Source organism: Ogataea polymorpha (genome assembly GCF_001664045.1).
Source record: "Ogataea polymorpha strain NCYC 495 leu1.1 chromosome Unknown OGAPOscaffold_3, whole genome shotgun sequence".
Taxonomy (NCBI): Eukaryota; Fungi; Ascomycota; class Pichiomycetes; order Pichiales; family Pichiaceae; genus Ogataea; species Ogataea polymorpha.
The window spans coordinates 576,570-601,796 of record NW_017264700.1 but is presented as its reverse complement, the minus strand read 5'-3'; the positions used below and the strand labels follow the sequence as shown (position 1 = coordinate 601,796).

Genomic DNA, 25,227 nt, shown 5'->3' with positions numbered 1-25,227 from the left:
TTTTCATCTGTTGCTCGACTTGATGTGGAATGTCAAGCAATGACAAGCTAACCAACCAAATACGACACCACATCATTGTTGATCCAAGCTCGTTGGTGTACGGAGGAATCTCGAGACTCAGTAAGTGGCAGACAGAGTACTCCCTTACGGTTTTTGTTCCCAACTATACACTGAGAGAACTTGACTTCCTCAAACGCTCGATCAATCCTGTTGTTGCCCGAAATGCCCGGGAAAGCATTAGAGTGATTGACGCGGCAATATCCGAAGACCCCGCCGATACCCAAAATCCGCGTAATTCGCAGTTTCTGCTGGAATCTCCAGAAGAAGCAGGCCCAGACTGGAAAAAAGCTTCAAGCTACAGACAACGCACACCCTTGGTACGAGAGATACCGGCAGTGGCTAGCGGCTACGGACTATATCAAGAGCCTCGGAACAAGGCTATGCGCTCGTTGAACACGGCGTTCGAACAGCAGGAGGACATTACAAAAAATACCAATCAGCATGAAAAGGCCAAGGTCCCTCCTCGACTAAGGTACCTGATCCGCTCGTGCATTCAAAAACAGTACGTCGAAAATAAGAAGCGGAAACCCAAGTCGAGAATCGACTGGGTGCTCGTTTGCGAGGACCCTATCACTACTACATGGCTCCGGTGTTTCGGGTTCAAAGTACTGAGCATGAACCAGATGCAAGCGTTTCTGGAACAGCCAACCTCCATCGACCTGCCAAAAGCAGCGAACGAAAAGCCGGGCATGGTGAAAACACAGGATTACAGGAAAATCACGTTTGCTCCCAGAGGATCTGGCAAGTTGTGGAAACCGTAGCTCTAACATGTTAGTCAACTTTTGGAAAACGCAGCTTCAGATAGGTGTCAAGGGTTATATTCATCGAGCCGGAAGCTCTAACATTAGAGATGCCAGAAAGAAAAGTAATAATAACAGGTATTCATCATATGCTGCTTTCAAAAAGTACTTACACTCATGGAAAAGGTGAAGTTTTTTTTTCGCAGCTGAAAACTTTTTATGCTATCTGGTGTAGAGGTGCTCGCGCTCGTGCTTGCGGATCAGGATCACTGCAAGAACGTAGGCTTCGAGGTTCAGGTTGGGCGAGTTCCTGTATATCTGCTGCAGCAGACTGTCCGGACACGAAATCTGGTTGTATCTGAGCGACTTGGCGAACTCTGCCGGCTCTAAATAGCATGACTTATCCGAGTCGTGATATTTGAATGAATCGTAGCATCCTTTGAGGAATTTGCACAATCTGATGAAATCTCGAAACTCCAACTCAGAGGTGGTGGACACAAACGTGTTACAGAGACGTCTGGCACTGTCAGATCTGAAATATGTTCCTTCTGGATTGATGAGCAGCTGTCGCAAATCTTCGTAATCAATGGAGTCCTTGTCAAACCGTGAGAATGCGTCGTAAAGTTGCTGATTATGAACAGAGATCGAGTCTGGACCCATGCGCGAGAGCAGGCTCAACAGATTAGGTACTTGCGGGTCGGGCACTGGGTCGTCGAGGTCGATGTGGGGCAGCCGAGGATGTAGGTCGAGACGGGCCAATGATGGCGAAGAATAGATCTCGGACTCCTCAGACGACGTGCTGGGGGCCTTTGCCAGCAAGGGCGGACGTTGCGCGTGGGAGGAGTGCGACGAAGGTCTGTTTTCCAGGGACGCCCTCGTGAGTGAAGACCGAGGACTCAAATAGGGATGTGGGATTTGCTGGGGCTGTGGAGGCGCAACGTTTCCTGGTTGTGGTGGCGGCGATACATAGTAGTAATTATTGATAATCGTGGGCTTCTGGGCTGCTGGAGGAGGAGGAATAGGCCGCGGCCGCGATTGAGGCGGCAGGGAAGGCGGTGTTTTTTTTGGCGTGTTTTGTCCTCCCGTAGACGGTTGTGGCTTTAGGGAGTTGGGATTTGGGAACTGGCATTAGATGGGGCTGAGCTAGTACTTACGGGCTGGTAATTGCTGTCCTGCAACGACAGATCCACGGATCTGTTCTTGCGTCTACCAAAAACCATGGATAATTAAGTGATGAGGTAATCAGGAAAAAAAAGATTCAAAGCATTTGCAACATCAGTAGCTACGAAAAGCAAATACGAATGTCGGACAAAATGGACTAAGAGAGTGCTGGGACTGATCTTCGCTACGCTAACACCGGCAGATTGGTCGGTTTCCGCCGCAATATTTATTCTAATTTCCATTCTTCTTGGCTCTCGCCCGTATATTCATTACACCTAATCTCTGAATCTTCTTCTGTACCCCTCACCATCGTCTCTTCTTGGGCCACGTCTGGCTTGTGGTCTCTCCTGAATTGGCTCAGCAACCAAGGTGTTTGGAACAATGGTCTCTGGCAAAGCAAGGTACTCTCTCAGGTAGTTGATTCCCTCGTCGGTCAAAGTGTAGTAGTAGTATTGCCACGAGAATTGAGTTTTGACGTATCCCTTGGAAGTCAACGATTGCATGGCCTTGATGACGTACAAGTTCTTGGTGTCGATGTCATCGTGTTGAATTTCGAAGTCTTTTTTAGCGACCAAGACGCCCTCTGATACGGTTAGAAATCAAACTCTGGTCGGCCGCAGCCCGCCTAGTACTTACCCTTGAAGAGGTATTGGTGGATCTTCTTTCTGTCTTCCTTTGGAATTAACATGCTGTATTGATGAAGGTGTGAGTTTAATTTTTCACTAATATTTTGTAACCTATGGTGACCCGAATTTTGGCAGAGTAAAAAGTTTTGTCCGGTGTGCGTGTGGCTGCCCTAGTTTATGTCACGTGTTATTTCTTTTTCTAGATTAATATCTGCTCTCATGCCTATCAGTCTGCCCACAGACGAGCGTCCATCGGGGTCCAGGGCGTCTTTGCGACTCCCTGTTGTGCTCCAGAGCTTACTCACTGCCCGAGTACGCAATGTCCCCGTGCCCAACCTGCTGATTCTCGTGATATTCGCCTATTTCCTCGCCAGGCTCACTACCAAATACCACCAGCTGTACACCAAATCGTCTCTTGTCGCCACTATGGCCACCAACATCGTTCTGTACGGCATTGCAGACACATTGGCGCAATCCATCACCGCGTACTGTCAACAGACGTCGTTCCAGGAGCGCAATTTGCCGTACAACATCGCCACCTATCTAGAGACACTGGTTCCGAGAAGGCCGGAGGACTATTTTGTTGACTACGGCGAGGACGGCGAGATCTCCGTGCACCAGGTCGAAGAGACAACAGAGTCGTCCTTACCAACGTTCCAGGTACGCCGATTTGCAGGCTTTGTGTTCTGGGGCTTCCTGATGTCGTTTGTCCAGGTGGTGTGGTATTCGTTTCTGAATGCCATGTACAAAGACGTGCCGACGTTTGTGAGCGTGCTGGAACGCGTGCTGACCGACCAGCTGTGTTTTTCGCCCGTTTCGCTTGCCTGTTTCTTCACGTACGGCACGCTGGTGATCGAGCAGGGCAGTGTCGACGACGTTAAGGAGAAGCTGTACAGGGTGTATCTGTCGACGTTGGCGTGCAACTTCTGTCTGTGGTTCCCCGTGCAGTTTGTGAACTTTTTGGTGATGCCGAAAAGCTTTCAGGTGCCGTTCAGCAGCGGCGTCGGCGTGCTGTGGAACTGTTTTCTGTCCTTGAGGAATGCTACCAGCTAGATAAAAAATTTGCCGCGCCGCCGCACGCAGCATTTTCTAGTCCACCTTCCCACCCGCGCGGTAGACGCTGAGACATGTATTTGAGAAAAAGCACATCATCTTTTCCTCTTTCTCATTCCAATAATGGCTGCCCAAGTCGACCAATTGACCGACAAGCGTGTGATCAGCTCGATCGACCTTTTTTCTGCGCCCAGCGCCCCTCTGACGGGCGAAAACATCGACATCGACGTGGCTGCCACCAACGGCGACATCAGCGCTCCCTTGGAGCCCAGAAACGCGCCCAGCACCTCGAGCACGAGCACGCTGCTCAAGGATGAGGAGTACCCCACCCATTACAACATGGAGTCTGCCATAGCCAACATGTATCCTGGCGACGTTGGTCTGGCGTGTCTGCCGGTTCTGAAGCGTCTCCATGCGCTCAAGAAGGGGGCTCATTTTACCATCATGATGGTTGGTGAGTCGGGCGTGGGAAAAACCTCTTTTATCAACACCCTGTTCGACACGGTTGTCACAGAGCCCACCACCCGTCTGGGCGGTAGCCCTAACAAGACCACCGAGATAGTCTCACACAAAATCGAGCTCGTCGAGGACAACTTTCTGCTCAGGCTGAACGTGATCGACACGCCTGGTTTTGGCGACTACATCGACAATAGGTACTGCTGGTACCCCATAGTCAGATACATCGACGAACGGTACAGACGGGCCGTTTACCAGGAGAACCAGCCTGATAGAACCAAAACCTCCCACTCGGAGGTCCACGTGTGTCTGTATTTTATTGTTCCCTCTGCAACGGGACTGACGCAGGTCGACATCGAGGCCATGAAGAATTTGTCTACCAGAGTCAACTTAGTTCCTGTTATTTCGAAGGCGGATGCGTTCACGGTTGACGAGATCAACGCTTTTAAGCAGAGAGTCAGGAAATCTCTCAAGGAGCACGAAATCTCGATCTGTGAGCTGTTTGACAAGACTGGTGCGGCTAACCTGATTGGCGAGATGCCGTTTTGCGTGCTGAACTCGCAGGGCTCGTTTCCGAACGCCAAGGGCCAGCTTGTCCGCGGCCGGCAGTACAATTGGGGGCTTGCCGAGGTGGACAACCCGGCACACTGCGACTTTGTGAAGCTGCGCGAGTTTTTGATGGGCACCAACATGGCTGACCTGATCTCGTCCACGGAGAACTACTACGAAAACTATAGGCGCGACTTTATGCGGTACCGGCTGGGCAAGGCGATGGAGATGACCATCAGCCCCGAGGAGCTGGCTGCTCTCAACGTCGAAAACGAGAACGGCGAGACGATTGTGCCGGACAACAAGGGCAGCTGGAAGACTGTGCAGGTTGAAGATGGACAGACACACCCGAACATTCAGCAGGTAATCGAGTCGAAGCCGAGCGTGGGCGTACTCAAGATGCTCAACACGCTGAACCTGCGCGAGACCGAGCGGGAGCTGGTGGAGATGAATCCTGCGTACCTGGACAGCGAGAAGACGATGAAGAAGCGGTTCACGGAGATTGTGCAGGCGCAGAACCAGAAGTTCAAGGACTGGAAGCGTGCTCTGTTCGAGAGACAGGATAAGTTCAACAAGGACATCGAGCAGATCCACAAGCGGCTGGTTGCTTTGCAGGACGAGATCAAGACGATCGACGAGAGGTGATGGATGACAATCGCCGGGTTAATTTGTAGCGAGAATACAGTTTAGTGTCCTTTCACTCGTATGGTTTTCACGTAATTTTCTGTCGCTACCAGTTAATCCTTTCACTCCATTCGTACTTAAACTAAGATGACATAGTTAATGTTGGTCGGGCTGCTCCTGGCCCGGACTGACCACGGTGTATCCCTCGTTGAGCAGGTCGCGCACTGTGTCCATGGACGCGATCATCACTATCAGCCTGCCCTCGCCGCGCTTCGACTTGTTGGTCTGGTACACCTGATTGAGGTGGCTGGTGACCTGGCTTGGCAGCTGTCTGCCTCTCACAACAGTGTTGGCTATGCGGGGCCTCGTCTGCTCAGCCACACCGCTTAGCAGTCTGAGGCTGTGCGAGAGCTCGCTCGAGTACTCTGTTCCCGCGTCGTCGCCAACAAGCCGGGCCAGTCGCTCGTTCAGCGGCCTGAACACCGGGTCCAGCTGCGACCGCAGCACTGCCCGGCCCTCTGTATCGTACAGCGGGGCGTACGCCTTCCTGATGTCGCCGGCGGTTTTCCTGGCGGGCTCGAGAACGCGCTGGTTCATTGCAACCGCCAGAGCGTGCATGTTTCTGTCCACAAACAGCGAGGCGTCCACGACGGGCCGGGTCAGCGAGTCTCTGAAGTCACGCATTCTCAGAGTCTTGATCTCGGGAACGGTTTTCTCGACGTCCTCGAGCCAGTGGTCGAAATACGAGTCCAGGACCTCCGTGTAGTCCTTGAACGCTGGGGAATACGCCAGGGCGTACAGGCGTGGCTGCAGCACGTGGGGCAGCGGGAAATGGCCGCCGATGCGAATCCACGAGGCGGCGATCGGATACGTCTGGACTCGGGCGTAGGTTTTGGTTGTTTGTGGAGCGGCAGGGTGACTCATGGGAGGAAGGATAAATGGTAGCAGCTTAACGCGAGCAAGCCTTTGTGGCGGTGCAGAACGCAGGCCAAAATTTATTGATGCATCTTCCCAATCTGGAAAATCATAAATATTAACGAAACCCAGACATTTAAATTTGTGCTTTATTATTCTTCCTCCCCGTCGCTAGCCCAGCACCGCTGTCTTTGCTTTTCCATGCTGCACTCGATTTTTTCAAACCCGTTCGAGGCCAGCGTTCCCGCACACAGCAGCCCGATCTCCAGCCCGCCGGGCTCGCCCGAGAAGAAGAACAAACCGTCTTTGCTAGACGACTTCGCCTCCGGCAACACCACGCTCGACGACATCATTGAGCTGCCCAGGCCCGCGGCGGCTCCCGCAGACCACCTTTTTGCAAGCTCCACGCAACTATTCGACTTCGACAGTTACCTGCGGTCGGTCGATCTCGACGGACAGCTGTTCAACCGGAGCACGACCGACCTCGACTTCTCGAGCGTCGAAAAAACCACCATCAGCGACATCGACGGCATGATTGGCAACCTCTCCATCGACGAGGTCGACGCACAGGTGCGCTGTGCGCCGGAGATTTCTGAGCACGAGCACATTGGTGACATGGACTTTGGCGCAGAGCTCAGCAAATTCCTGCGCGCCAGCGACAACCATCTTGCCGTGGACATCTACCAGGACGAGTTTGAGCTCGAATTCGACGACAACGAGCCACAGCCAGCCGCCCGAGACAAGCACAGCTCACCGCTACGGATTTGCACCCCTACAAAACAGCCAATCCAGAAACCCATCATCAAGCCGTGCCACAATTTGCTGAATCTCATTGTGGAGAGCTCCGACGGTAGCATAGAGGATGCTACCAAGTACGCCACCGAGATCAATTCGCAGAACTGTTTGGGGATTCCGATCCCGGAAAAAACCACAGAGCTGGTGACGATTCCGACGGCCGGTCCCGCTGTCGACGGCGTGCGAAAGGCCGCAATTGTGCGCGCAGTCCTTGCCAGAACCACTGCACTGCGGCGACCGGAAAAGACGGCCAAAAAGGTCGGCTTCTATACAGAGTCCGAAAGACAGAGCTTTCTGCAACTCAAGCACAGCCACAAACGCCCGCACAAGCCCGGCTCGCTCAGCCACCAGCGAACACTCGACAAGCTTAAGGAGGAGCTACAAGAACTACAGGAAAACCAGGAGAACGTGAGCCCAGGCAGCGCCAATCACGGGCCAAAGACGTTCTCGTACTCGGACCGCAACCGCAAGCGCGTCTCATGGGCCAGCTCGCTGGAATGGTAGCACAGTTCTATGGTTTGCTTGGCTTATGGATTGGCGTGTACGGGGTCGTGGGAGCAGCCTCGGGCCGCTCCAGCTGGTGAATATCAAAGAATTTCGTCAAGCAGCTTGCACCAGACCATGCAAAATCATCGGCCGCAAAACAGATACACTCGTTCTGCTCCTGAAGCCAGTTTGGCCCGTCGCATTGCAGATTCGGCGCATGATAATACCCGGTGCCCGCAAAGTACTGCAGCTTGGTGTATGGAAGCAGCATAGACACCGCGATCGTGTGCAGCGGCGCGTCTCCCCACCGTTCGTAAAAAATCCCGCCCTTGCGGTCCATATAGTCGAAGAAATGCGTATACGTCTCGCTGCGGAAAAAGTCCAGGTCGCCAATTTCAAAGTTGGACCAAAAATGGCACATGTTGAAGCTCTGACCCTCGTCGTCCGTCAGAAACGCCATGTTGTTGTTCGCAGCCACACGGTCCGGGTACTGGTGCATGTACTCCTGTGTGGCATTCCACAGCGTAGTCACCGTGGTGTGCAGCTCCAGCGGCGTGAGAGTGAACCCGTACACTTTTTCCTGTGTGCGCATCACCTCAAACGGGTCGTATGCGATGTTGCAGCGGAATTCGACATTTGGCTCGACTCGCCAGTAATATCGGAACGGCCTGAGCGCGTCCAGCTTGTAGAATAATCCCGAGAAAAAACGGCACATGTGGCGATACGACTCGTTATCGCCGTACTTGATGCCTTTTCGTGCCATCTGACGCCGTACCTCGGCCGCCTGTGCTTGGTCAATCCATTCTGGATAGTCCCAGTACGCGGGTGGAATGAGGCTGAACTCGACAGTTCCCGAGCACATTGCCGAAACAGCTGTCTTGAAATCTTCGGTAAACGGCTCATTATTGGCGAAAATCCAGTGGTAGTGGTGTTTGTTATTGAACCGCTCTTCTACGCTTTTGATGCTCTGCAGCATCCCGGGGAGCTCAGAGTTGCGCACGAGACTGAAAAACGTGGCGTTTTCGCGCGCAACAGGCTCCACAGCCGTCGGCGACGTGTATTTGACAGAAAGTTGACCCTGGAACACATAAGCCAGAGCCAATATTATGCTAAGGATGGCGATCGGCCTGGTGAACTTGGCCATGGGGAAATTTATCAGAAAACCAATGTTGAAATTTATTTTTTTTTATTCAGTGCTTCACACAATTCTCGGCTGTGCAGTTCACAGCAGCGTCCACTATACAGCCAATCTGGCCGTTTGAAGCAGGCACAGCAGAGCCGTACGAGCGGTGCTCGTGGCTCAGTAATCCTGCTGTCTCGGAGTCGGCAAGGTTGTGCAGGTCTGCCTCAGACGAGAATCGTTTAGGCAGCCTGTTGATCTTGGCATAGTACTGCGAGAATTCCGGCTGGATCGTGGCACTGTGGATACCGTAGGCATGCAGGCATTGCTTGATGGTAGCTGCCACGTCCAAAAACTCCTCTGGCGAGACGCTGAGATCGACGTGGAGCGAACAAATAAGCAATCTCTCGGTCAGGTTCCAGATGTGGAAGTCGTGGACGGAAATCACGCCGTGGACCTTCAAAATATCTTCCATGACGAGCTCAGAGTCGATTGACAGCGGAGTGCCCTGCAACAGGATTCTAGACGACGATTTGCAGAGTGGCAGCGCAGAAGAGAAAATGATGCATGTGATAATCAGGGAAATGAGTGGATCAGCGTAGAATCTCCAGGAATAGTCCGTGAGCCAGATGAATAAGGCGGTGGCCATGACGCCAATGTTTCCAAGAGCATCCCCCATAACGTGCAAAAACACGCCCTGCATGTTGAGCGATTTGGAGGTCTTGTTGGACTTTTTGTTGGTCACATGGTTGTGTGTCTTGTGGCCGTCTGGACTGGCGTATTCCCAGTTGTTGACCACGACCTGCGGAAGCATATGCTCAATGTCAGAGTCCTCCGCTTGTTCTTCATCTTGGTGCGAGTGTGAGTGTCCACCGACGTCTCCGTGAGAGTGTCCGTGTTCGTGGAACAAGAAGAGCCCCGCGATGTTGGAGACAAGTCCACAGGTACCAACTATCAATATAAGCTTCGCATTTGTGATGTCCTGGGGTGCAATAAACCTCTGGACAGCCTCGATGAAGATGGTGAAGCACAAGGCAAGCAAGAAAACGGCGTTGATGAGTGCTCCCAGGATTTCTGCACGCTGCCAGCCGTAGGTGAACTTAGCGTCCGCCTCCTTGGTCTTGGCAACATTAACGGCCCAAAGCGCCACCAGCAGCGAGATGATATCATTCAGCATGTGGAAAGAATCTGCAATCAGGGCAAGCGAGTTGACAGCGTATCCGACGATGATTTCCAAAAGGAAAAAGATGGTGTCGATCCCCAGCAGAGTGAAGATCTTGATTTCTTTCTTGGAGTACATGGCTTTGAGAGAGAAAATAAGGGTTCTATTTCAGTCCCGTTAGCCTATTTCTTGTTATTATTGGACTAATGAAAAAAGCAAAAAAAAAACAACTTAAAATCCAACACAGTACTAACTATTTTGTGTAACAATAAATAGCACGTAAATTTAAATATCCTAAAACCATCCGTAGTAAATCCCAAATATATATATACAAAAAAATAAATCACAGATCAAAAACCTCAACGGTAACGTCGCTGTTGTCCGTGGCTGTCAGCACACACCAGGCTGCACCGTCGCTCTCGTTGTCGCTGCCGCTGACCTTGTTGAGGCCGTGCTTCTGCGGGTTGATCTCGCAGGTGTTACCATTGCACTTGTCGCCGTTGTTGCAAGACAAACGAACACCAAACGACGGCTTCTCGTTCTTGAACGGCGACGAGTCCTCAAAGTAAACAGGATTCCAGCCGATCTTGGCGAACGTGTTTCCGCTGTCGTCCATGTTAAAGCCGGCAACGTATGGCGACCAGTTGCCGTACGGGTTGCTGGTGGAGCCCCACTGACATCCTTCTTCGGTAGAAACTCCTGGCGGGTTGATGTAGAAATGCGAGGCAGTGCTAGCCCAGTAATCAGTGCCTGGCACGGCAAGCGTCTGCGACGAAGACGAGTCGACGTTGGTTGGAATCAACATCTCCTCGTTTCCAGGCAGGACGGTTTGGCAGAATGCAACGTTTTTCGAGGCAGAGTTCTTCACCGAGGCAGTGCCCTTGCCATCGACACAGTAGTCGTGGTCAGAGATTGGCGTCTCGAGCTCGCCATTGTCGTTGCAGTAAAGTCCTCCTTCCTGGGAGCCAGGGTAGCTGTAGGAGGTGACTTTTGGATTCCACTGTGCCATCAGCTTTCCCGGAGGACAGGCGTAAGGACAGTAGTTGCCCGGGGTGCAGGACTTGTCTTGGGCCCAGCCGCCACCATTGACGTTGGTGATTTTGACGAGACCCTTGTCGGTAGGGAACGAACACTGTGCTGCTCTCTTTTGGTGCGCGTGGTGGACGTGCTCGACGGGAGCAGAGGTGGCAAGCACAGCAAGAGTGAAAAAGATTGACAAGTTTGCTAACATAACGAATGAGTGGAGTCTATAGCAGTAAAGAATGAATGACTTGGCCCAGACGAGTGTTACTTGGGAAGCTTATATAGGCCGTTGATCGTTTTTTTTTTCATCGTACGTAGATACCCTGCAGGAAAAGAAAAAACTAAAAAACCGTTCCTAAAGAGGCAATGTAATTGAGGCAAGATCGAAGAAATGCGAGTGAAGCAAACACGCAGAGAGCAAAGTGAGATCGGCGAGACAGCGCGGGGGCAGAAGCTCCAGCAAAGCAGCACATACCGGCCTCTGCAGACGAGTTTGTGTCTACGCTGGCACTTGGCCATCTACTGATTACCGTCCCAATGGTAAGGCCTCGCCATTTGCGTGCGCCAAGAGAAAAATAGATTTTGCCCCCGGTGCTGCAGGTTGCTTTTTCGCACCGACACAAAGATATTTCGTTTCTCCGATGTAGGAGGGTTGTGTCGAACTGGGGAGGAGCGTTACGTAAGCGGTCTAGACTTGAGCGGATAGCGTTCTGCACGAGCCTGGGTGGGCGGAGCGAAGGGAGGCGCAGAGAACATGGGGTCCTGCAGAGAGGGATTTGCCTCCGTTCTGTTGTCGGGACCGGTTAAGCTGGGCACAAGATCCCACGTCTGCATGTTGTTGAGCAGGTTGTCAAAAAAGCTCGAGTTGGAGTTGAACAGCTCGTCATGCGGATAGCTGTTGGATGGCTGCTTGCCTGCAAAGTCTTCAGGGTTTGGGAACATGAAGGGTAGCTGTTCTGTGTGGTGGTGTAGCTGCTGCTGTTGCTGCTGCAGCTGGAAGTTTGTCTGGTCGATCTGGTCCTGGATGTTCTGGTCCAAGGGGTTGGTGTCAGGGTGGATTAGCTGGATATCGACGCTGTCCTCGGGGCTGTCGACCGTTTGTGGCACGTAGGAGGTGTCGAACTTGGGCAGTGTGAGGTCGAAGTCGAGGTTGAAGCCGAGGTCGTTGAAGATGCGCACGAGCTGGATCAGCTTGTTGAGCGAGTCTTTGGAGACGTGGTTGCCTGCAAGGGCCATGAACTTGAGCAGGTCGATGCCGCGCGTGAGGGCCGTGTGGTTGTTTTCGAGGTTGAGCGTGATGAGCAGGATGAGGATCGAGTTGAAGAGGAAGTGTGTGTGCCAGTAGTCGAAGGTGATCAGCAGCTTGAGCAGCTTGAGGTGGCGCAGCACGGAGATGGTTTCCTTGGCAGCGTTGATGCACTTGCGCAGTACCTGTGCGATGCGGGCGTCGTCTGTGGCAATGAACTTTTTGAACACGGCAAGCGCGAGCGGCCGGCAGGCGGTGATGAAGTACTGGTTCGACTTGAGATACACGTGGATGAGCGGCTGGTGCAGCTCGCACAGCTTGTTGTCGTACATCTCTTTGCGCAGCTGCTCAAAGTCGCGGGCCACGTCCTTTTCGAAGTTGTCCTCGAGCACCCTCACCATTTTCACCGTGTTTGCCACGAGGTCTGTGCCCAGCCCCGTCTTCTCGCCCGTGTACACGCTGCGCGACGTCATGTTGTACACAGAGTTGAGGATGTCGTCTGTGAACTTGATGAGCGAGACCTGCAGGTACAGGAACCGCGCCCCGCCCCACTCGGCGCAGTCGTGCTCGCTGATGAGGTCGATCTGGGTCTCGTTAAACTTGACGCTCTGGGGAAGCCGGATGCGCGACGTGGCGAGCGAGTCCAGCGTGAAGACGGTCCACCACACGCGCTTGCGGCGCGAGATCTCCTGCGGCGTCAGGTACGGCTGCCGCAGGTGCAGGTTGAGCGAGAGCGCCCAGCGGGTGGCCACGCCGAACCACACGTACGAGCCGGTGATGCGGTTGAGCGACTGCAAATAGTACCCGATGAGCAGCGCGGTCTGGATCGCAGACAGGGTCGGCATCTCAACGTGGACAGGGAAGATGCGAGCGCCCGCGAGGAAGTACTTGAGACCGGGCGTCTTGTTGACGAAATGCTGCTTGGACGACAGCTCGCGGTCGAGCTCTGCGAGCGACAGCTGGTGCGACTTGATGGAGTAGAGGATCTGCTCGCCGATGGCGAGCGTGATGAAGATCTTGGACAGCAGCTGTGGCGAGCAGCACACGCCTGTGTCGTAGACCCTGTTGAACTCGGCCACAAACTCTGTTTCCTCGTAGAGATAGTGCGAGTCGCGGAAATGCGCCAGACACAGGCTCACGAGCGGCTCGGCGTACTCGCGCGCCGGCAGAGAGAGCACGCAGTCGTCGGTCGCGGCAAAATAGAGGTCTGACACATGGTAGTTGATGCTGGAGGGGTGTGGCGGCTGGACGCTGCGCTCTTGCTGCTCGGAGTCGCCGAAGGACACGTTGATGACGTTGTCGAGGCGCTCGTTGTTGGTATGGAACTGGAGCGGCAGAAAAGCGCGGTGGTCGGTCTGAGAGCTGGCCTTGCCGTTATCGCCAGTCTCGCCGTTGATATAGTCCTCCAGCTCCTTGATGCGCGCCTGCAGCAGCTGCAATTGCGACTCCAAAATGATAATCTTGCGGTCTTTGAACGGATACACACACTCATTGCCCGTGAGCTTGCAATTGTCGCAGGTTGGCTTCGCCCCAGAACATTTGATCTTCTGGTTCTTGCACCGCACACAGGCTATGTGGTTCCTGCCGCGGAAGATGATCGGGTTGATGTCCGATAGCACTTTTGGCGAGCTGAGGATGTCCTTTTTCGAGCTCATGGCCGCGCAGACTCCAGAAACTTGTGTTTTTATGCTCCTGGAACCCTTCATGCTTTGCAAATGCACGGAGTAACATTGCGGGGTGCAGTGACCGTCCGGTCAGACCCCTTGGCTCGCAATTTGTTGATAGATCCCCGCAGTTGTGAGGAGAGCGGGAGGTGGTGCAGGGGTGTCCGCACACACAGGAGGCGAGAAATTAGGCTTGCCGGCTAACTTGTCCAATGCAGGCAAGCGTAGTGATCCGGGGGCTAAGTGCCGTTTCTGTGTGTGTCGCGAGCGACATTGTGGAGAAGCAGGGACGAGGGGTAATTCTAGTGTCGTTGCAGACGCCGGAGCAGGCTGCCAGCGGCGAGCAGCTGGCCCATGTGGTGGACCAGGCCCGGGCGGACGAGCTGGTGGTAGAGTGTTTGCGCGGCCAGCATACTGCCAGACGCATCACGGCGGTGGAGCTGGGGGAGGGCTCCTCGGCCATTCGTCACTCGGTGCTCGTTAATCCGCGCCAGTTGTTGCTCGATACATACCACCGGCTGACAAACTATACGCACTTGTTTGCCCACCACATCTTACCCCCACAAGTTTACTCCCTGGACCATTGCTGCAACATGTTCCCCACCGTCCACACAATTATAAACTGTCACTTGGAATCCACAGCAGACGTCATCAGACTACAATCTGTGCTACTGTACTGTCCCCAAGAGCTCGACACAGCATATACACATAAGTCTGCGCAAAATCAGTACACGCGGCTGACTCCGCTAGTCCAAGATCCACGAGTCGTGGTACTAACGGGGCCCCACCAGCACAACGATGCCTATCCCCTTCCGCGCGACTCCGACGAACAGACCTTACTGGGGAGGTGCAGACAACTTTACCCCCACGTAATGGCGCAGGCCCAAATTCTTGATTCCGAGGTAATTTTCAAACCTGGGTTCGATAATCAACACGGGAAAATATACGCAACCACCACCGTTGACGGCCGCACTATCGTCCACACAGTCGGGTTTGGCTTCCACGATATCGATGCCCTCAGCACCATCGTTCATGCAGTGCGCGTGCTGGCGGCTGGCAGACTAGACGCACGCCTTTAAAGCCCCAGTTTCCGCACCAGCAGTGACACCCTCGCACCCGATATTTCCTTTTTAGGTTTCCACCACTATTCCAAAAAGGGTAAATTGACGGATTACGAAATTGATCTGGAGTAATTTTTTCCGGGACGAAAAGTAAATATTTTTTTGATTTTTTTTTGATTCGGTTATATCACTGCTTACGTAATGCATACCAGACCACCAGGCACGAAGAGTTTCACACCATTGTGCACCCTGAAGGTGGCCGGATTCAGCACTTCTCTAGCCAGACCGTAGCCCTGTCAATCTCTCCCCCATACTGTAGCATCTCGGGCGCTGCGCTTGTGTCTTCCTCAGCCATGCACCCCCAATATTACCTGTAACATCGACGGCCAGCCTCCCGCGCAGTCCCTCCCGTGCCACCGCCCGGTGGCCGCGAACGTCCCCCTGCGAAAATTTTTTTGACCCGGCCTGCGGGTTTCTTTTTTTTTCCACTCTGCCAAAGCGTCAGAGACAAAAGAATACAGCATACTTGTTTGCAACTTTCAACAAAACACTATTACTGCCAATAGCATAGCCTTGGCATATCTTCAGGTTCCCCCAGCACTTACACGTTGTATTTCTGCCATCAGGTAGCACGGATAGTTTGTTTTCCCCGTGCTCTCATTTTGGTCAGATCTCGCTTCTTCACAACGTCTTGCACAAGACAGCTTTTCTGCACTACTCCATAAGCTTGCCAGTACTCTACTTGGCGCAATTGTGCACCGTACTGGGATTTGTTGTGTTCCGATACTAGTGGCGAAATTTTTTACTCTTGTGCTGCTTCTACTATAATGGCAGACCAGACCACACTCTCGTCGCTCGAAGAGACAACGGCGCAGGACGTGACTGCCACCACGACGCCGCCAATCTGCGAGATTTCGTTTGCGAAAAAGACCCAATCCGAGCCCACAGAGCTCGACGACATCAGCCAGGTTCTCAACCGTCTGAACCTGGATCTGGAAGAGACGCCAGAGCGCATGGACCACATGGACCACCTGGATAGGCTGGACAGCCTGGACACTCGCGGCACGAACTCGTCCATCTTCTCCACGCAGTTCTCGCCGCTGGCCCAGCAGGTCAAGACACATGTCCCTTCGACGCCGCCGGATCCGACATCGTCTGGCAATTCGTCCAATTCGACGCTGCTCTTGCCCAACCAACACTCCTTCGCGGCGACACAGCCAAGAACCCCCAACTGGTCCAACTCTGCCAACCTCACCTCGTTCCAGTCTCACGTGTTACCCGACCTCGCGTCCACACCTAACACCCAGACTTCGCAGTTTGGCCACCAGTTCCTGTCGATGACCCCTCAGAAAATGCACTCGCCGATCTCCAGCTTCAGCGGCACCCACGCGACGCCGTTCTCCTCGGCAAGCTCTGCCGGCATCGGCTTTGGAGCCTCCAACGTCGGGCAATTTGTGCTCCCCGACAACACCTCTGCACCGCGGCCGCAGGAGAATGACGAGCTCTTCGACCCGCTATCGGCCTCCTCTACCGCCTCGTTTGGCCCCCCAATTGGCATGGCCGACTCCTGTCGGCGTGTCACCTACCCGGTCACGTCTCCTGGCTCCGAAGCCTCGATCTCGGCCCTGCATCCGGCCTTGACCAACGAGATGCTCGCTGGCACCGTTGCGGGCGGCTCCATCGGCATGGGCATCTCCCATAGCGGTTCCAGCGGAGCGTTCCCGGGCTCCAATCTTATCTCCAACTTCAACCAGCAGATTTCGCTGCCATTCAACGGCAGAGGTGGCTACAAGTCGAACTACAATGGCTACACCAAGCAACCCCAGCCAGACACCCAGCGGCCGCCAATGGCGATGTCGACGGCCAACGTGCACAGAAAGCACTCGTCCAATAAGCGGCGCGGCGAGGACGCCTCCAAGTTTCTCAATGCCACGCTCAACGACTTTGCCAACGACATTTACTCTCTGTGCAAGGACCAGCACGGGTGTCGGTTTTTGCAGCGGCAGCTGGAAATCGGCGGTCCCGAGGCAGCCACTAAGATCTTCAACGAGGTCCAGCTCAACGTGATTGAGTTGATGGTCGATCCGTTCGGCAACTACCTCATCCAGAAGCTGCTGGAGAAGGTGAACGACGAGCAGCGCACCATCCTGGTACAGAACGCCTCGTCGCAGTTTGTGAGGATTGCGCTCGACGCGCACGGAACCCGGGCATTGCAGAAGCTCGTCGAGTGCACCAAGACACAGGCTGAAAGCGACATCATCGTCCGATCGCTGGCTTCGTACGTGGTTCTTTTGAGCAGAGATCTGAACGGCAACCACGTTGTCCAGAAGTGTCTACAGAAGCTGCCGTCCTCGGCGTGCGACTTCATCTTTGACGCTGCTTGCGAGAACTGCGTGAAGATCGCCAAGCATAGACACGGCTGCTGCGTCCTGCAACGGTGCTTCGACCACGGGTCTGCGCAGCAGTGTGAGCGGCTGGCGCTGGAGGTGGGCCAGAACTGCGTCGAGCTCAGCACGGACCCGTACGGCAACTACGTGGTGCAGTACGTGCTGAGCATGGAGGAGAACCGATTGCGTGTGAAGAACGATCCGGACGCGAGCGCCAGGCTGCCCAACACCGTGCGTGCGATCCAGCTCGTGGTTGCCGCGCTGCAGTCCAGCCTGATCCGGCTTTCCACGCACAAGTTCGGCTCGAACGTGATCGAGAAGAGCCTGCGGATCCCGACGCTGGCTCCGCTGCTGATCGGCCAGCTGCTCAAGGAGGACACGAATCTGCGGGTGCTGCTCCACGACGCGTACGGTAACTACGTGCTGCAGACGGCCCTGGACGTGGCCGACGACTCCAGCTTCCGAGACCTGAGCGAGATGCTCAGGCCGTACCTGGGTGACGTCAGAAACACTCCGCACGGCCGCCGCATCGTTTCCAAGCTGGCTTCCAGGGGCGGCTCCACGGTCCAGGTTTCTCCGTTCGATCGCAACGGCTACTCATTGTGATGCATCTTTCTTTGTATTTTAGCTGGGCAAAGCCAGAAATGTATAACAGCATGAATGGAAGCATATTAAACAGGCCTATTTATGCGAGGCCCAATTTCGTGCATTCGCCAAACGGGGTCTTGGAACCTATATAAATCCGCGCGAGCAACTATTTTCCATTTTTCTGTATTTTATTTATTTTTTTCGTTCCGCTCGTATGGCGAAGAAATCACCCGTTTCGACGAAACCGGACTACCAGGCCGCGTCGCAGGCCTCTGTGCCGGCTGCCGCGGCCAAAGAACCCCAGTATCTGGCAAAGAAGGACATCGAGTGGGAGTTTGGCGGGCCTCCGGGCGTTGTTGCCATGATGCTGGGCTTTCCGTCGCTGATGTACTACATGTGGATCTCGGCCCGCTTCTACCACGGCAGCCCCGCCTGGCCTGTCGACGGCCAGTCGTGGGCCCAATTCCTCGGCGAAATGGCAAACTACGTGAGGTCCTACGCGTCGCCGGGCCCAACGTCCATCTTTGTGTTTGTCGCATACATTCTCGTCCAGGCCGTGTTCTACGTCACGTTGCCAGGAGTCTGGACCAAAGGACAGCCGCTGGCTCACAGAAACGGTGAACAGCTGCCATACTTCTGCAACGCCTATGCCACGTTCTACGTCAACTTTGTGCTGGCGTCGCTGCTGCACTATCTGGACATTTTCAAGATCTACTACATCCTCGACAATTTTGGCGAAATCATGACCTGTGCCATCGTCGCCGGCTTCGGATTCTCCATCGGCCTCTATATGTGGTCGCTGTTTGTGACCAAGGACTATCTCAGAATGACCGGCAACCACTTGTACGACATCTTCATGGGTGCTTCTCTCAATCCTCGAATCGGCCTCATCGACCTGAAAATGTTCTTTGAGGTCAGACTGCCATGGTACACGCTGTTCTTCCTCACCTACGGCATGTGTCTCAAGCAGTACGAGCAATATGGCTCTGTGTCTCCACAAGCTCTGTTCATGCTGTTGGCCCACTATCTGTACGCCAACGCGTGCTCCAAGGGAGAAGAACTCATTGTGCCGACCTGGGACATGGCGTACGAAAAATTCGGCTTTATGCTCATTTTCTGGAACATCGCCGGCGTGCCATACACGTACTGCCACGGAACACTATACCTGTACTACCACAACCCGCAGGAATACCAATGGTCTGCGGCGTACAACACCTTCTGTTTTGTCCTGCTGCTGACGGCCTATTACTTCTTTGACACGTGCAACGGCCAGAAAAACTCGTTCCGCAAAATCATGGCCGGAGACACCAAGATACGGAAGTCGTTCCCATATCTGCCGTATCAGGTGCTCAAAAACCCTAAATATATCAAATGTGCCAACGGCTCTGTTCTGCTCACCGACGGATGGTACAAGTATGCTAGAAAGTTACACTATACGGCCGACTGGTGCCAGTCGCTGTCATGGGGGCTGATCTGCGGCTTCAACTCTGTGTTTCCCTGGTTCTTCCCCGTGTTCTTCTTCGTGGTTCTTGTCCACAGATGTCACCGAGATATTAGAAAGTGCAGAAAGAAGTACGGCGCCGACTGGGACAAGTACGTCAAGGAGTGCCCGTACGTGTTCATTCCATATGTTTTCTAGACTCAATCCTGCTCAGCAATGGCAATCAATCTCTCATCGATCTCGTCCGGTGTCAGGCTCCTGAAACCGTCTTTTGTAGCAACCCCGACCTCCAGGTCGTTCTTTCTAAACTCTGTGCTCAGCGCGTTACTCAAAGTGATGATGGCAAACTCAACCACCTTGGTCCAGTCGCCTTTCACCAAAACACCGTCCTTCTTTTTCTTGTGCGCGCGTTCCAAAGCCGTAGTTACCTCCTGCTGCTTTGGACCCGTCGACGTCCCAATCGCACGGAAATAGTACCCGGCAGGGTCCGTCTTGAACAGGCTCGGCCCTAGTTCATCGTCCACGGACACAAACGTCAACGCCACCCCCATCGGCCTCATGTATGCTTTCTGTGTGTACAGCTGCGCCAGATTCGCCATTCTCTTGGCCAGGGCGTCCACCGGCATCTCGTAGCCGTATTTATACTTGAACTCTGCCGCCTCTGCCCGAGCCCTCATGGCCAGCGACCGCGCATCGGCAATGGCCCCTGTGGCCAGCATTCCAATCGAGTCGGACACTTGAAAAATGTAGCTGATGGTGCTTGGATCCAGAAGCTTGTCGGGAATCTTCTTCTGCGAAACAACGACCGAGGAGTCCTCGCCAACAAGTCCTAGACAAGTGATGTTGGACGAGTTCACAGCCTTGAAGGCGTATTCAACTTGGTACAAACGGCCCTCAGGCGAGAACACAGTAATGTGACGGTCAAATCCTGCGGAGCCTATGGTTAGAGAATGCAAATTGAGCCCACTTACCAGACATGGTGGATTTATTATTTTAGCTTTTTTGCCACTATTACATTAAAGTAAATACTCAGCTCCAAACGAAAAACACCCCTGCACCGGCTAGTGGTTGCGCCGCAGGATACGGTCTGCAAACTGTGCAAACGTCTCATTCTCGTTCACCATCGCATGCAGCGAGGGCTGCAGAAACACGGCCAGCGTGTTGCGGCTGATCCCCGGCATCGCCGTGCCCTTCACGTAGTGTGGCACTGCCTTGAACTGGTGGCCGGACACCTCCTCCAACGCGGAGCCGCTCTGGAATGCCAGACAGTCGGGCGGGATGTTCACCTTGACGACCTTGCCGCGGCGGTCCTTGATGTACAGTCCGGCGCTGGGGTCGGGACTAGTTGTCAGCTCTGAGTCGCCGTCGAAGAAGAGCGCTGACGTAAGCGCAGTGATGCACGAGTGGTCGCAGTGTTCACCGCACCAGTCGGATTGCGAGCTGGAGGTATTGGGCAGGTAGTGGAGCAGTCTGGCCTTGGACGTGGTGCTTTCTCTGATAATAGATTCCAAATAGCCCGGATGGTAGTTCTGGAGGTGGCTTTCGCAATAGGAGTCAATTTTCTCGCAGATTTGGAGACTGATTTCGATCATGAGAGAGATGAGCGCCTTACAGTTGTGCTGGAACCCTTTGAGCTCGTCCAAAGTTTCCTTGGGCCATCTGTTCCACGTAGTGTATGCTTTGTAATTTTCGTAGCCCCTGCTTTCTTCTGGCGGCGGGCCTTCTAGAGCAGGGTTCTTGAAGAACGAGCAGTTGATATAGAATGAGCCCTTTAGCTCGTCAGCCACACCGTTTGCCAGTTTCTCTTTGCCCAGCGACCATCCTGTCAGATAATACCCTTCTGGACACTCGAGATCTTGCAGGCTTTGTTTATCAAGACGAGTCAGATAAGAGACCTGTGTGAGAACTTTTTTGCGCAGATCATGGTATTCCTTTGGAAGATCCTTAACCAAAAGGATGCCCAGAGAGTCCTTTCCAAAAGCATCGATCAATTTGTCAGTCGGAATGTCCTTTAATGACACTGTCACTGGAGAGGCCATGATGAACCGAAAAACAAAGAAAGGGACGATCGACGTAAAAATTTAATTTTATTTTCCTTCGCTCCACCATGTCTTACAGCTGGCTAGACGAGGACAGCACGATCTCACTGGATCGGCGCGCCAATCAGAAGACGCCGTTCTACGAGCCGATTGTCAACACGTTCAAAAATGGCGGGTATAATCCAAACGTCTCGTACCATTACAACCCAGACGTTTCTAAATACCACTACGGAGTCAGACACCCCATGAAGCCGTTTCGTCTGATGCTGACGGACCATTTGGTGATAGCGTACAAGCTGTACGAGCAAATGGATATTTATCAGCCGCGACGGGCGACCAAGGAAGAGCTCCTAGAGTTCCATTCCGAGGACTATATCAAGTTTCTCGAGTCGGTGACCCCCGACAACGCCAAGAAGTACGCCCAACTTTTGCGCCAGTTCAACATCGGAGACGACTGTCCTGTGTTTGATGGTATGTACGACTATTCGCAAATATATGCGGGAGCGTCGCTCGACGCGTCGCGCAAGCTTATTGCCGGAATGAGCGACATCGCCATCAACTGGTCTGGCGGCCTGCATCACGCAAAAAAACACGAGCCTAGTGGCTTTTGCTACGTGAATGACATCGTGCTTTCAATTTTGAACCTGCTAAGAGTGCACCCGCGTGTGCTGTACATCGATATTGATTTGCACCATGGAGATGGTGTCCAGGAAGCATTTTACCTTACGGACCGTGTGATGACGGTTTCCTTCCACAAGTACGATGGCGAGTTTTTCCCCGGCACAGGCAACTACGATGAGGTTGGTTTGGGCAATGGAAAGCATTTTGCGCTGAACGTGCCGTTGCACGACGGAATCGACGACGAGTCGTATATTTCGCTGTTCAAGTCGATCATGGAGCCGGTGATAACGAATTTCCGACCAACAGCCATTGTGCAGCAGTGCGGGGCCGACTCGCTTGGCTGTGATCGTCTTGGAAGCTTCAATCTCAACATCAGAGCGCACGGCGAGTGTGTCAAGTTTATCAAGAGTTTTGGCATTCCGATGCTCGTTTTGGGCGGAGGAGGTTATACGCCGCGAAACGTGAGCCGGCTGTGGTGCTATGAGACAGGCGTCTTGACCAACGTGAAGCTGAACTCGCGGCTGCCGGAGGTGCTACCCTTCCGCACTTTTTTCCAGCCAGATTACTCTTTGCATCCCAACTTGGGCGACCGCTACGACAACAAAAATTCGAAAAAATACCTGGAAAACCTGCGAAACGAATTGCTTGAAAACCTGCGCTACCTCCGTGGAGCGCCGTCTGTCGAAATGCAGGAGATTCCTCCCGACTTGCAGAACATGACAACCGATGAGGAGCAGGAAATACTGGACAGAATCAACAGGGAGTCTGAGTACGACTCACATTTAGAGGAGAAGCGGTACTGGCTCAATACCAAGGACCAAGCCAGAGTAGGCGAACAGGTGGACTAATAGTATATTATTTACTATCTACACGAACGGAACCGAGTCGTTGTCGCCGCCAAAAATATCGCAGTTCTCATAATCGAAACCCCCCTTCTCCAGTTTCCACAGCCGTTTTAGCTTCATGAGCGAGATTTCGCCCGAGCCGACTCCGAGATCCATCAGGGCCTTGAAACAGCACTCTATTATACACTTTTGCTGCGGCAGCACGCTGCAGAGTCCACACACAAACAGCGGCCATTGGACCATGATCAGCCGGTGGTCGAATTGGTAATACAGGTACTGATCGAAATCCATGCTGGCAGTCGCCTCGGTCACATCCGAGAGCTCTGAATAGTACGTTGTCAGTCGGGCAATGTCTTCCTCTTTCAGGTTATTTTTGAACCTCACCAGCGGCTCCAGACCCAATAGCATGCGATTCACCACGTCCTGGACAAGCTCGTTGGTGATGGCCAGTCCGTTGCGACCCATACAGTGCTTCATGGTGAGAATCTTCAAATAGCACGCATCCGTGTACAGCTGCTGGCTCAGGTCGAGCCAGCTGTACCAATTTTTCGTGTCGTCAAGATCAGAGGTGAGCGGGTTGGTATTGTGCATGTATGCGCACATGACAATGCCCTTCCCGTCTGGGTTATTATAATGGATGCCGTTGAGATTCAGAGGATGGTTTGGCGAGTCTATTGGAATGCGGTATGGTGGGCCTGTTGCGATGCATTTGAAGAGCCTTGCTTTTTCCACCAGCCCCATCATTTTGAGCACCTGAGAGCTGAGCACCTGGCCGTCCTTATTCAAATATCGGCCAATGTCCTCGTTCAGCTTCGTCTCGCGGGAAAAATGGCGGCGTGCCTCCAGCGTTAGCACGATCTCTTTGAAAAGCTCCTGCACGTCGTCGTTGTAGCCGTGGTACAAATTGAACGTGTTGTGCACGGGGGCCGGGACGTGGTAGTTTCCTGCCGCGTAGAATCCAAATTTTGCCAGGGTGGCTCCCACGGGGCCGCCGCTCTTCATCACGTCGAGAAACTCGGTCAGCTCCTTGAAGTCGTGGATTGTGCCGCCGCTCGGGGACGTGAGCGCAGCCAGCGTCTCCATGGAGTAGAACCACGTCCAAATGATCCCCAATTCCAGCGAAATGGGCATGTATTTGCAATATTTGATCAGAAGGTCTTTGGCCCCGCGCAGATGGGCCCGCCATTGCGACCCTGTGGATGCAGAGTAGTCTGAGGCCAGAATCAAAATTGTCAGCAGCAGCGACTGGATGTTGTTGAGGATTTTTGGTTTCGAATGCAAAATGGCGTCCAGCGACTTCAAGCACGACGAGAGATAATACGAGCGCAGTTTCTGGTGCGATTCCTGTTTTTTCCGCGAGTCCTCGTTGCCGTCCTTGGGTTTCAGCTGGTAGCTCTCGTACCGGGCAGAGATGGCCAATAAAGCATACAGCAAGTGCGGCGAGCTTTTAGCTTCAAGCAGGAAACACTTGATGAACGAGTTGTGCAGCAGGTTGGTCGTGAAGGGTAGAATGTTGAGATGAAGTTTGGTGATGAGCACGTTGAGATAATTCAAATGCGGCGACTCAAAAGACCACCCGAAATACGCAGCCAGATCGCTCAGATCCTGCGAACTTATAGAATTGTTCAGCGATGCGAGAAAGTCAAACCTCTCGTGCACACCAGACATCAAAACGGTCGGGCTCGGCGGCGGAAACGCTGACAGCTTGGACCCGGAGCCAACAGACTTGACAGCCGACTCGCTGTGGTCGAAGTCTGTCTCGAGCGTGTTTGTTAGGCGCCTAATATAGAAATTGTACGACGGGCTGAGATCGGGCTGCTCAAAGTCGGTACTGAAGCTCTGGATCAGGTCGTTCAGGTCCGAAATCAGGTGGCTTGCCCCGGTAAATAGATTGTTATCCAGCTCCTTGGACTGGTGTAAGGGTGTAGGTGGCTCGAACGCGAGCTGCTGGCGCATCTCCTGCTCGAACGATCCTCGCCGTTTCCCCCGCAGATGCGGCCCCACCGACGGGAGGCGGTCGACCTCGGCAACAGCAGGCGCGAGTGGCGGGTTCTGCACCATCGCTGGCGGCTGTGCAAACGTGAGCGGAGCCATGTCTCCCTCTGGCGTCACAGGCTTGCTACCACCGGCGCTGGGCGCTGCCAACGACGAAGAAGCGGCGCCAGACGTCTCGCCTAGATTCACTAATCTGGTATTCTGCGATTCGATTGTGAAAGTGCGCGAGCTGGTGAATTTGATGGTACGTTCGTAGACACACTCCTTGTGCAGATGTGCGCAATTCCAGCACTGGGGCTTGCCTTCGTCGCACTTGAGCTTCCGTCGCTTGCACTCCTTGCAGCCATTGCGCGAGTACTGTCTCTTCTTGCGCTGGCTCTCGCTCATAGGCGATGGAATGACCGTTTGATCAGAGATAGGAGTGGATTGGGAAGTTTTTTCCGGCTGGTGGTGCACGGGTGTGCTGGATGGACATCCGCGGATCTGCCACGCGCGCGCGGACAGCTGAAAACTTTTTTTCCACGTGAATAAGAACATACGTCATCAGCCACGAAACAATGCTCGGCCCTC

At 53.6% G+C, this 25,227-nt stretch overlaps 17 protein-coding genes across 17 annotated transcripts; 8 read left to right on the top strand and 9 right to left on the bottom strand.

Moving 5' to 3' along the window:
• Positions 1-23: 23 nt before the first annotated feature.
• On the top strand, positions 24-1,475 carry OGAPODRAFT_16159 (uncharacterized protein). The gene has a single exon (XM_018354222.1). It carries the CDS (start codon positions 30-32, stop codon positions 819-821), a length of 792 nt encoding a protein of 263 aa, XP_018211412.1. The 5' UTR covers positions 24-29; the 3' UTR covers positions 822-1,475.
• OGAPODRAFT_76035 (uncharacterized protein) lies at positions 25-2,020 on the bottom strand (the record flags this gene model as incomplete). Its single annotated transcript, XM_018356115.1, has 2 exons — positions 25-1,922; positions 1,955-2,020. The coding sequence occupies 2 exons, from the start codon at positions 2,018-2,020 to the stop codon at positions 1,023-1,025; spliced, it is 966 nt and encodes a 321-aa protein (XP_018211411.1). The 3' UTR covers positions 25-1,022.
• Positions 2,021-2,236: 216 nt separating this feature from the next.
• Positions 2,237-2,649, bottom strand: OGAPODRAFT_47950 (uncharacterized protein; the record flags this gene model as incomplete). Its single annotated transcript, XM_018355566.1, has 2 exons — positions 2,237-2,544; positions 2,598-2,649. 2 exons carry the CDS (start codon positions 2,647-2,649, stop codon positions 2,237-2,239), a joined length of 360 nt encoding a protein of 119 aa, XP_018211410.1.
• A 211-nt stretch (positions 2,650-2,860) lies between these two features.
• Positions 2,861-3,634, top strand: OGAPODRAFT_36086 (uncharacterized protein; the record flags this gene model as incomplete). Its single annotated transcript, XM_018355315.1, has 1 exon — positions 2,861-3,634. A coding segment is annotated over one exon (774 nt), but the record flags the coding sequence as incomplete, so codon positions are not given.
• On the top strand, positions 2,861-5,335 carry OGAPODRAFT_16158 (uncharacterized protein). The gene has a single exon (XM_018354221.1). It carries the CDS (start codon positions 3,764-3,766, stop codon positions 5,288-5,290), a length of 1,527 nt encoding a protein of 508 aa, XP_018211408.1. The 5' UTR covers positions 2,861-3,763; the 3' UTR covers positions 5,291-5,335.
• A 57-nt stretch (positions 5,336-5,392) lies between these two features.
• On the bottom strand, positions 5,393-6,193 carry OGAPODRAFT_76032 (uncharacterized protein; the record flags this gene model as incomplete). The annotated part of the gene is made up of 1 exon (XM_018356114.1): positions 5,393-6,193. The coding sequence occupies one exon, from the start codon at positions 6,191-6,193 to the stop codon at positions 5,426-5,428; it is 768 nt and encodes a 255-aa protein (XP_018211407.1). The 3' UTR covers positions 5,393-5,425.
• Positions 6,194-6,196: 3 nt separating this feature from the next.
• On the top strand, positions 6,197-8,385 carry OGAPODRAFT_16157 (uncharacterized protein). Its single transcript, XM_018354220.1, has one exon. It carries the CDS (start codon positions 6,386-6,388, stop codon positions 7,481-7,483), a length of 1,098 nt encoding a protein of 365 aa, XP_018211406.1. The 5' UTR covers positions 6,197-6,385; the 3' UTR covers positions 7,484-8,385.
• Positions 7,491-8,609, bottom strand: OGAPODRAFT_47824 (uncharacterized protein; the record flags this gene model as incomplete). The annotated part of the gene is made up of 1 exon (XM_018355564.1): positions 7,491-8,609. One exon carries the CDS (start codon positions 8,607-8,609, stop codon positions 7,491-7,493), a length of 1,119 nt encoding a protein of 372 aa, XP_018211405.1.
• Positions 8,386-9,917, bottom strand: OGAPODRAFT_16156 (uncharacterized protein). Its single transcript, XM_018354219.1, has one exon. The coding sequence runs from the start codon at positions 9,883-9,885 to the stop codon at positions 8,656-8,658; it is 1,230 nt and encodes a 409-aa protein (XP_018211404.1). The 5' UTR covers positions 9,886-9,917; the 3' UTR covers positions 8,386-8,655.
• A 139-nt stretch (positions 9,918-10,056) lies between these two features.
• Positions 10,057-11,003, bottom strand: OGAPODRAFT_16155 (uncharacterized protein). The gene has a single exon (XM_018354218.1). It carries the CDS (start codon positions 10,976-10,978, stop codon positions 10,091-10,093), a length of 888 nt encoding a protein of 295 aa, XP_018211403.1. The 5' UTR covers positions 10,979-11,003; the 3' UTR covers positions 10,057-10,090.
• A 73-nt stretch (positions 11,004-11,076) lies between these two features.
• On the bottom strand, positions 11,077-13,924 carry OGAPODRAFT_16154 (uncharacterized protein). Its single transcript, XM_018354217.1, has one exon. The coding sequence runs from the start codon at positions 13,669-13,671 to the stop codon at positions 11,446-11,448; it is 2,226 nt and encodes a 741-aa protein (XP_018211402.1). The 5' UTR covers positions 13,672-13,924; the 3' UTR covers positions 11,077-11,445.
• OGAPODRAFT_7755 (uncharacterized protein) lies at positions 13,893-14,759 on the top strand (the record flags this gene model as incomplete). The annotated part of the gene is made up of 1 exon (XM_018356344.1): positions 13,893-14,759. The coding sequence occupies one exon, from the start codon at positions 13,893-13,895 to the stop codon at positions 14,757-14,759; it is 867 nt and encodes a 288-aa protein (XP_018211401.1).
• A 1,835-nt stretch (positions 14,760-16,594) lies between these two features.
• OGAPODRAFT_47583 (uncharacterized protein) lies at positions 16,595-17,734 on the top strand (the record flags this gene model as incomplete). Its single annotated transcript, XM_018355555.1, has 1 exon — positions 16,595-17,734. One exon carries the CDS (start codon positions 16,595-16,597, stop codon positions 17,732-17,734), a length of 1,140 nt encoding a protein of 379 aa, XP_018211400.1.
• Positions 17,735-17,918: 184 nt separating this feature from the next.
• Positions 17,919-20,076, top strand: OGAPODRAFT_16153 (uncharacterized protein). Its single transcript, XM_018354216.1, has one exon. The coding sequence runs from the start codon at positions 17,931-17,933 to the stop codon at positions 19,353-19,355; it is 1,425 nt and encodes a 474-aa protein (XP_018211399.1). The 5' UTR covers positions 17,919-17,930; the 3' UTR covers positions 19,356-20,076.
• On the bottom strand, positions 17,919-20,089 carry OGAPODRAFT_87067 (uncharacterized protein). The gene has a single exon (XM_018356857.1). It carries the CDS (start codon positions 19,874-19,876, stop codon positions 19,358-19,360), a length of 519 nt encoding a protein of 172 aa, XP_018211398.1. The 5' UTR covers positions 19,877-20,089; the 3' UTR covers positions 17,919-19,357.
• On the top strand, positions 19,857-22,665 carry OGAPODRAFT_23839 (uncharacterized protein; the record flags this gene model as incomplete). Its single annotated transcript, XM_018355255.1, has 2 exons — positions 19,857-19,872; positions 21,284-22,665. The coding sequence occupies 2 exons, from the start codon at positions 19,857-19,859 to the stop codon at positions 22,663-22,665; spliced, it is 1,398 nt and encodes a 465-aa protein (XP_018211397.1).
• On the bottom strand, positions 21,297-25,044 carry OGAPODRAFT_93466 (uncharacterized protein; the record flags this gene model as incomplete). The annotated part of the gene is made up of 1 exon (XM_018357351.1): positions 21,297-25,044. One exon carries the CDS (start codon positions 25,042-25,044, stop codon positions 22,684-22,686), a length of 2,361 nt encoding a protein of 786 aa, XP_018211396.1. The 3' UTR covers positions 21,297-22,683.
• Between the last annotated feature and the right edge of the window lie 183 nt (positions 25,045-25,227).

Bases quoted from the DNA above. Each gene is read 5' to 3' on its own strand.
- OGAPODRAFT_16159 (XM_018354222.1), top strand. From the start codon at position 30: ATGTCAAGCAATGACAAGCTAACCAACCAAATACGACACCACATCATT.
- OGAPODRAFT_16158 (XM_018354221.1), top strand. From the start codon at position 3,764: ATGGCTGCCCAAGTCGACCAATTGACCGACAAGCGTGTGATCAGCTCG.
- OGAPODRAFT_16157 (XM_018354220.1), top strand. From the start codon at position 6,386: ATGCTGCACTCGATTTTTTCAAACCCGTTCGAGGCCAGCGTTCCCGCA.
- OGAPODRAFT_16156 (XM_018354219.1), bottom strand. From the start codon at position 9,885: ATGTACTCCAAGAAAGAAATCAAGATCTTCACTCTGCTGGGGATCGAC.
- OGAPODRAFT_16155 (XM_018354218.1), bottom strand. From the start codon at position 10,978: ATGTTAGCAAACTTGTCAATCTTTTTCACTCTTGCTGTGCTTGCCACC.
- OGAPODRAFT_16154 (XM_018354217.1), bottom strand. From the start codon at position 13,671: ATGAGCTCGAAAAAGGACATCCTCAGCTCGCCAAAAGTGCTATCGGAC.
- OGAPODRAFT_16153 (XM_018354216.1), top strand. From the start codon at position 17,931: ATGGCGAAGAAATCACCCGTTTCGACGAAACCGGACTACCAGGCCGCG.
- OGAPODRAFT_87067 (XM_018356857.1), bottom strand. From the start codon at position 19,876: ATGCTGGCCACAGGGGCCATTGCCGATGCGCGGTCGCTGGCCATGAGG.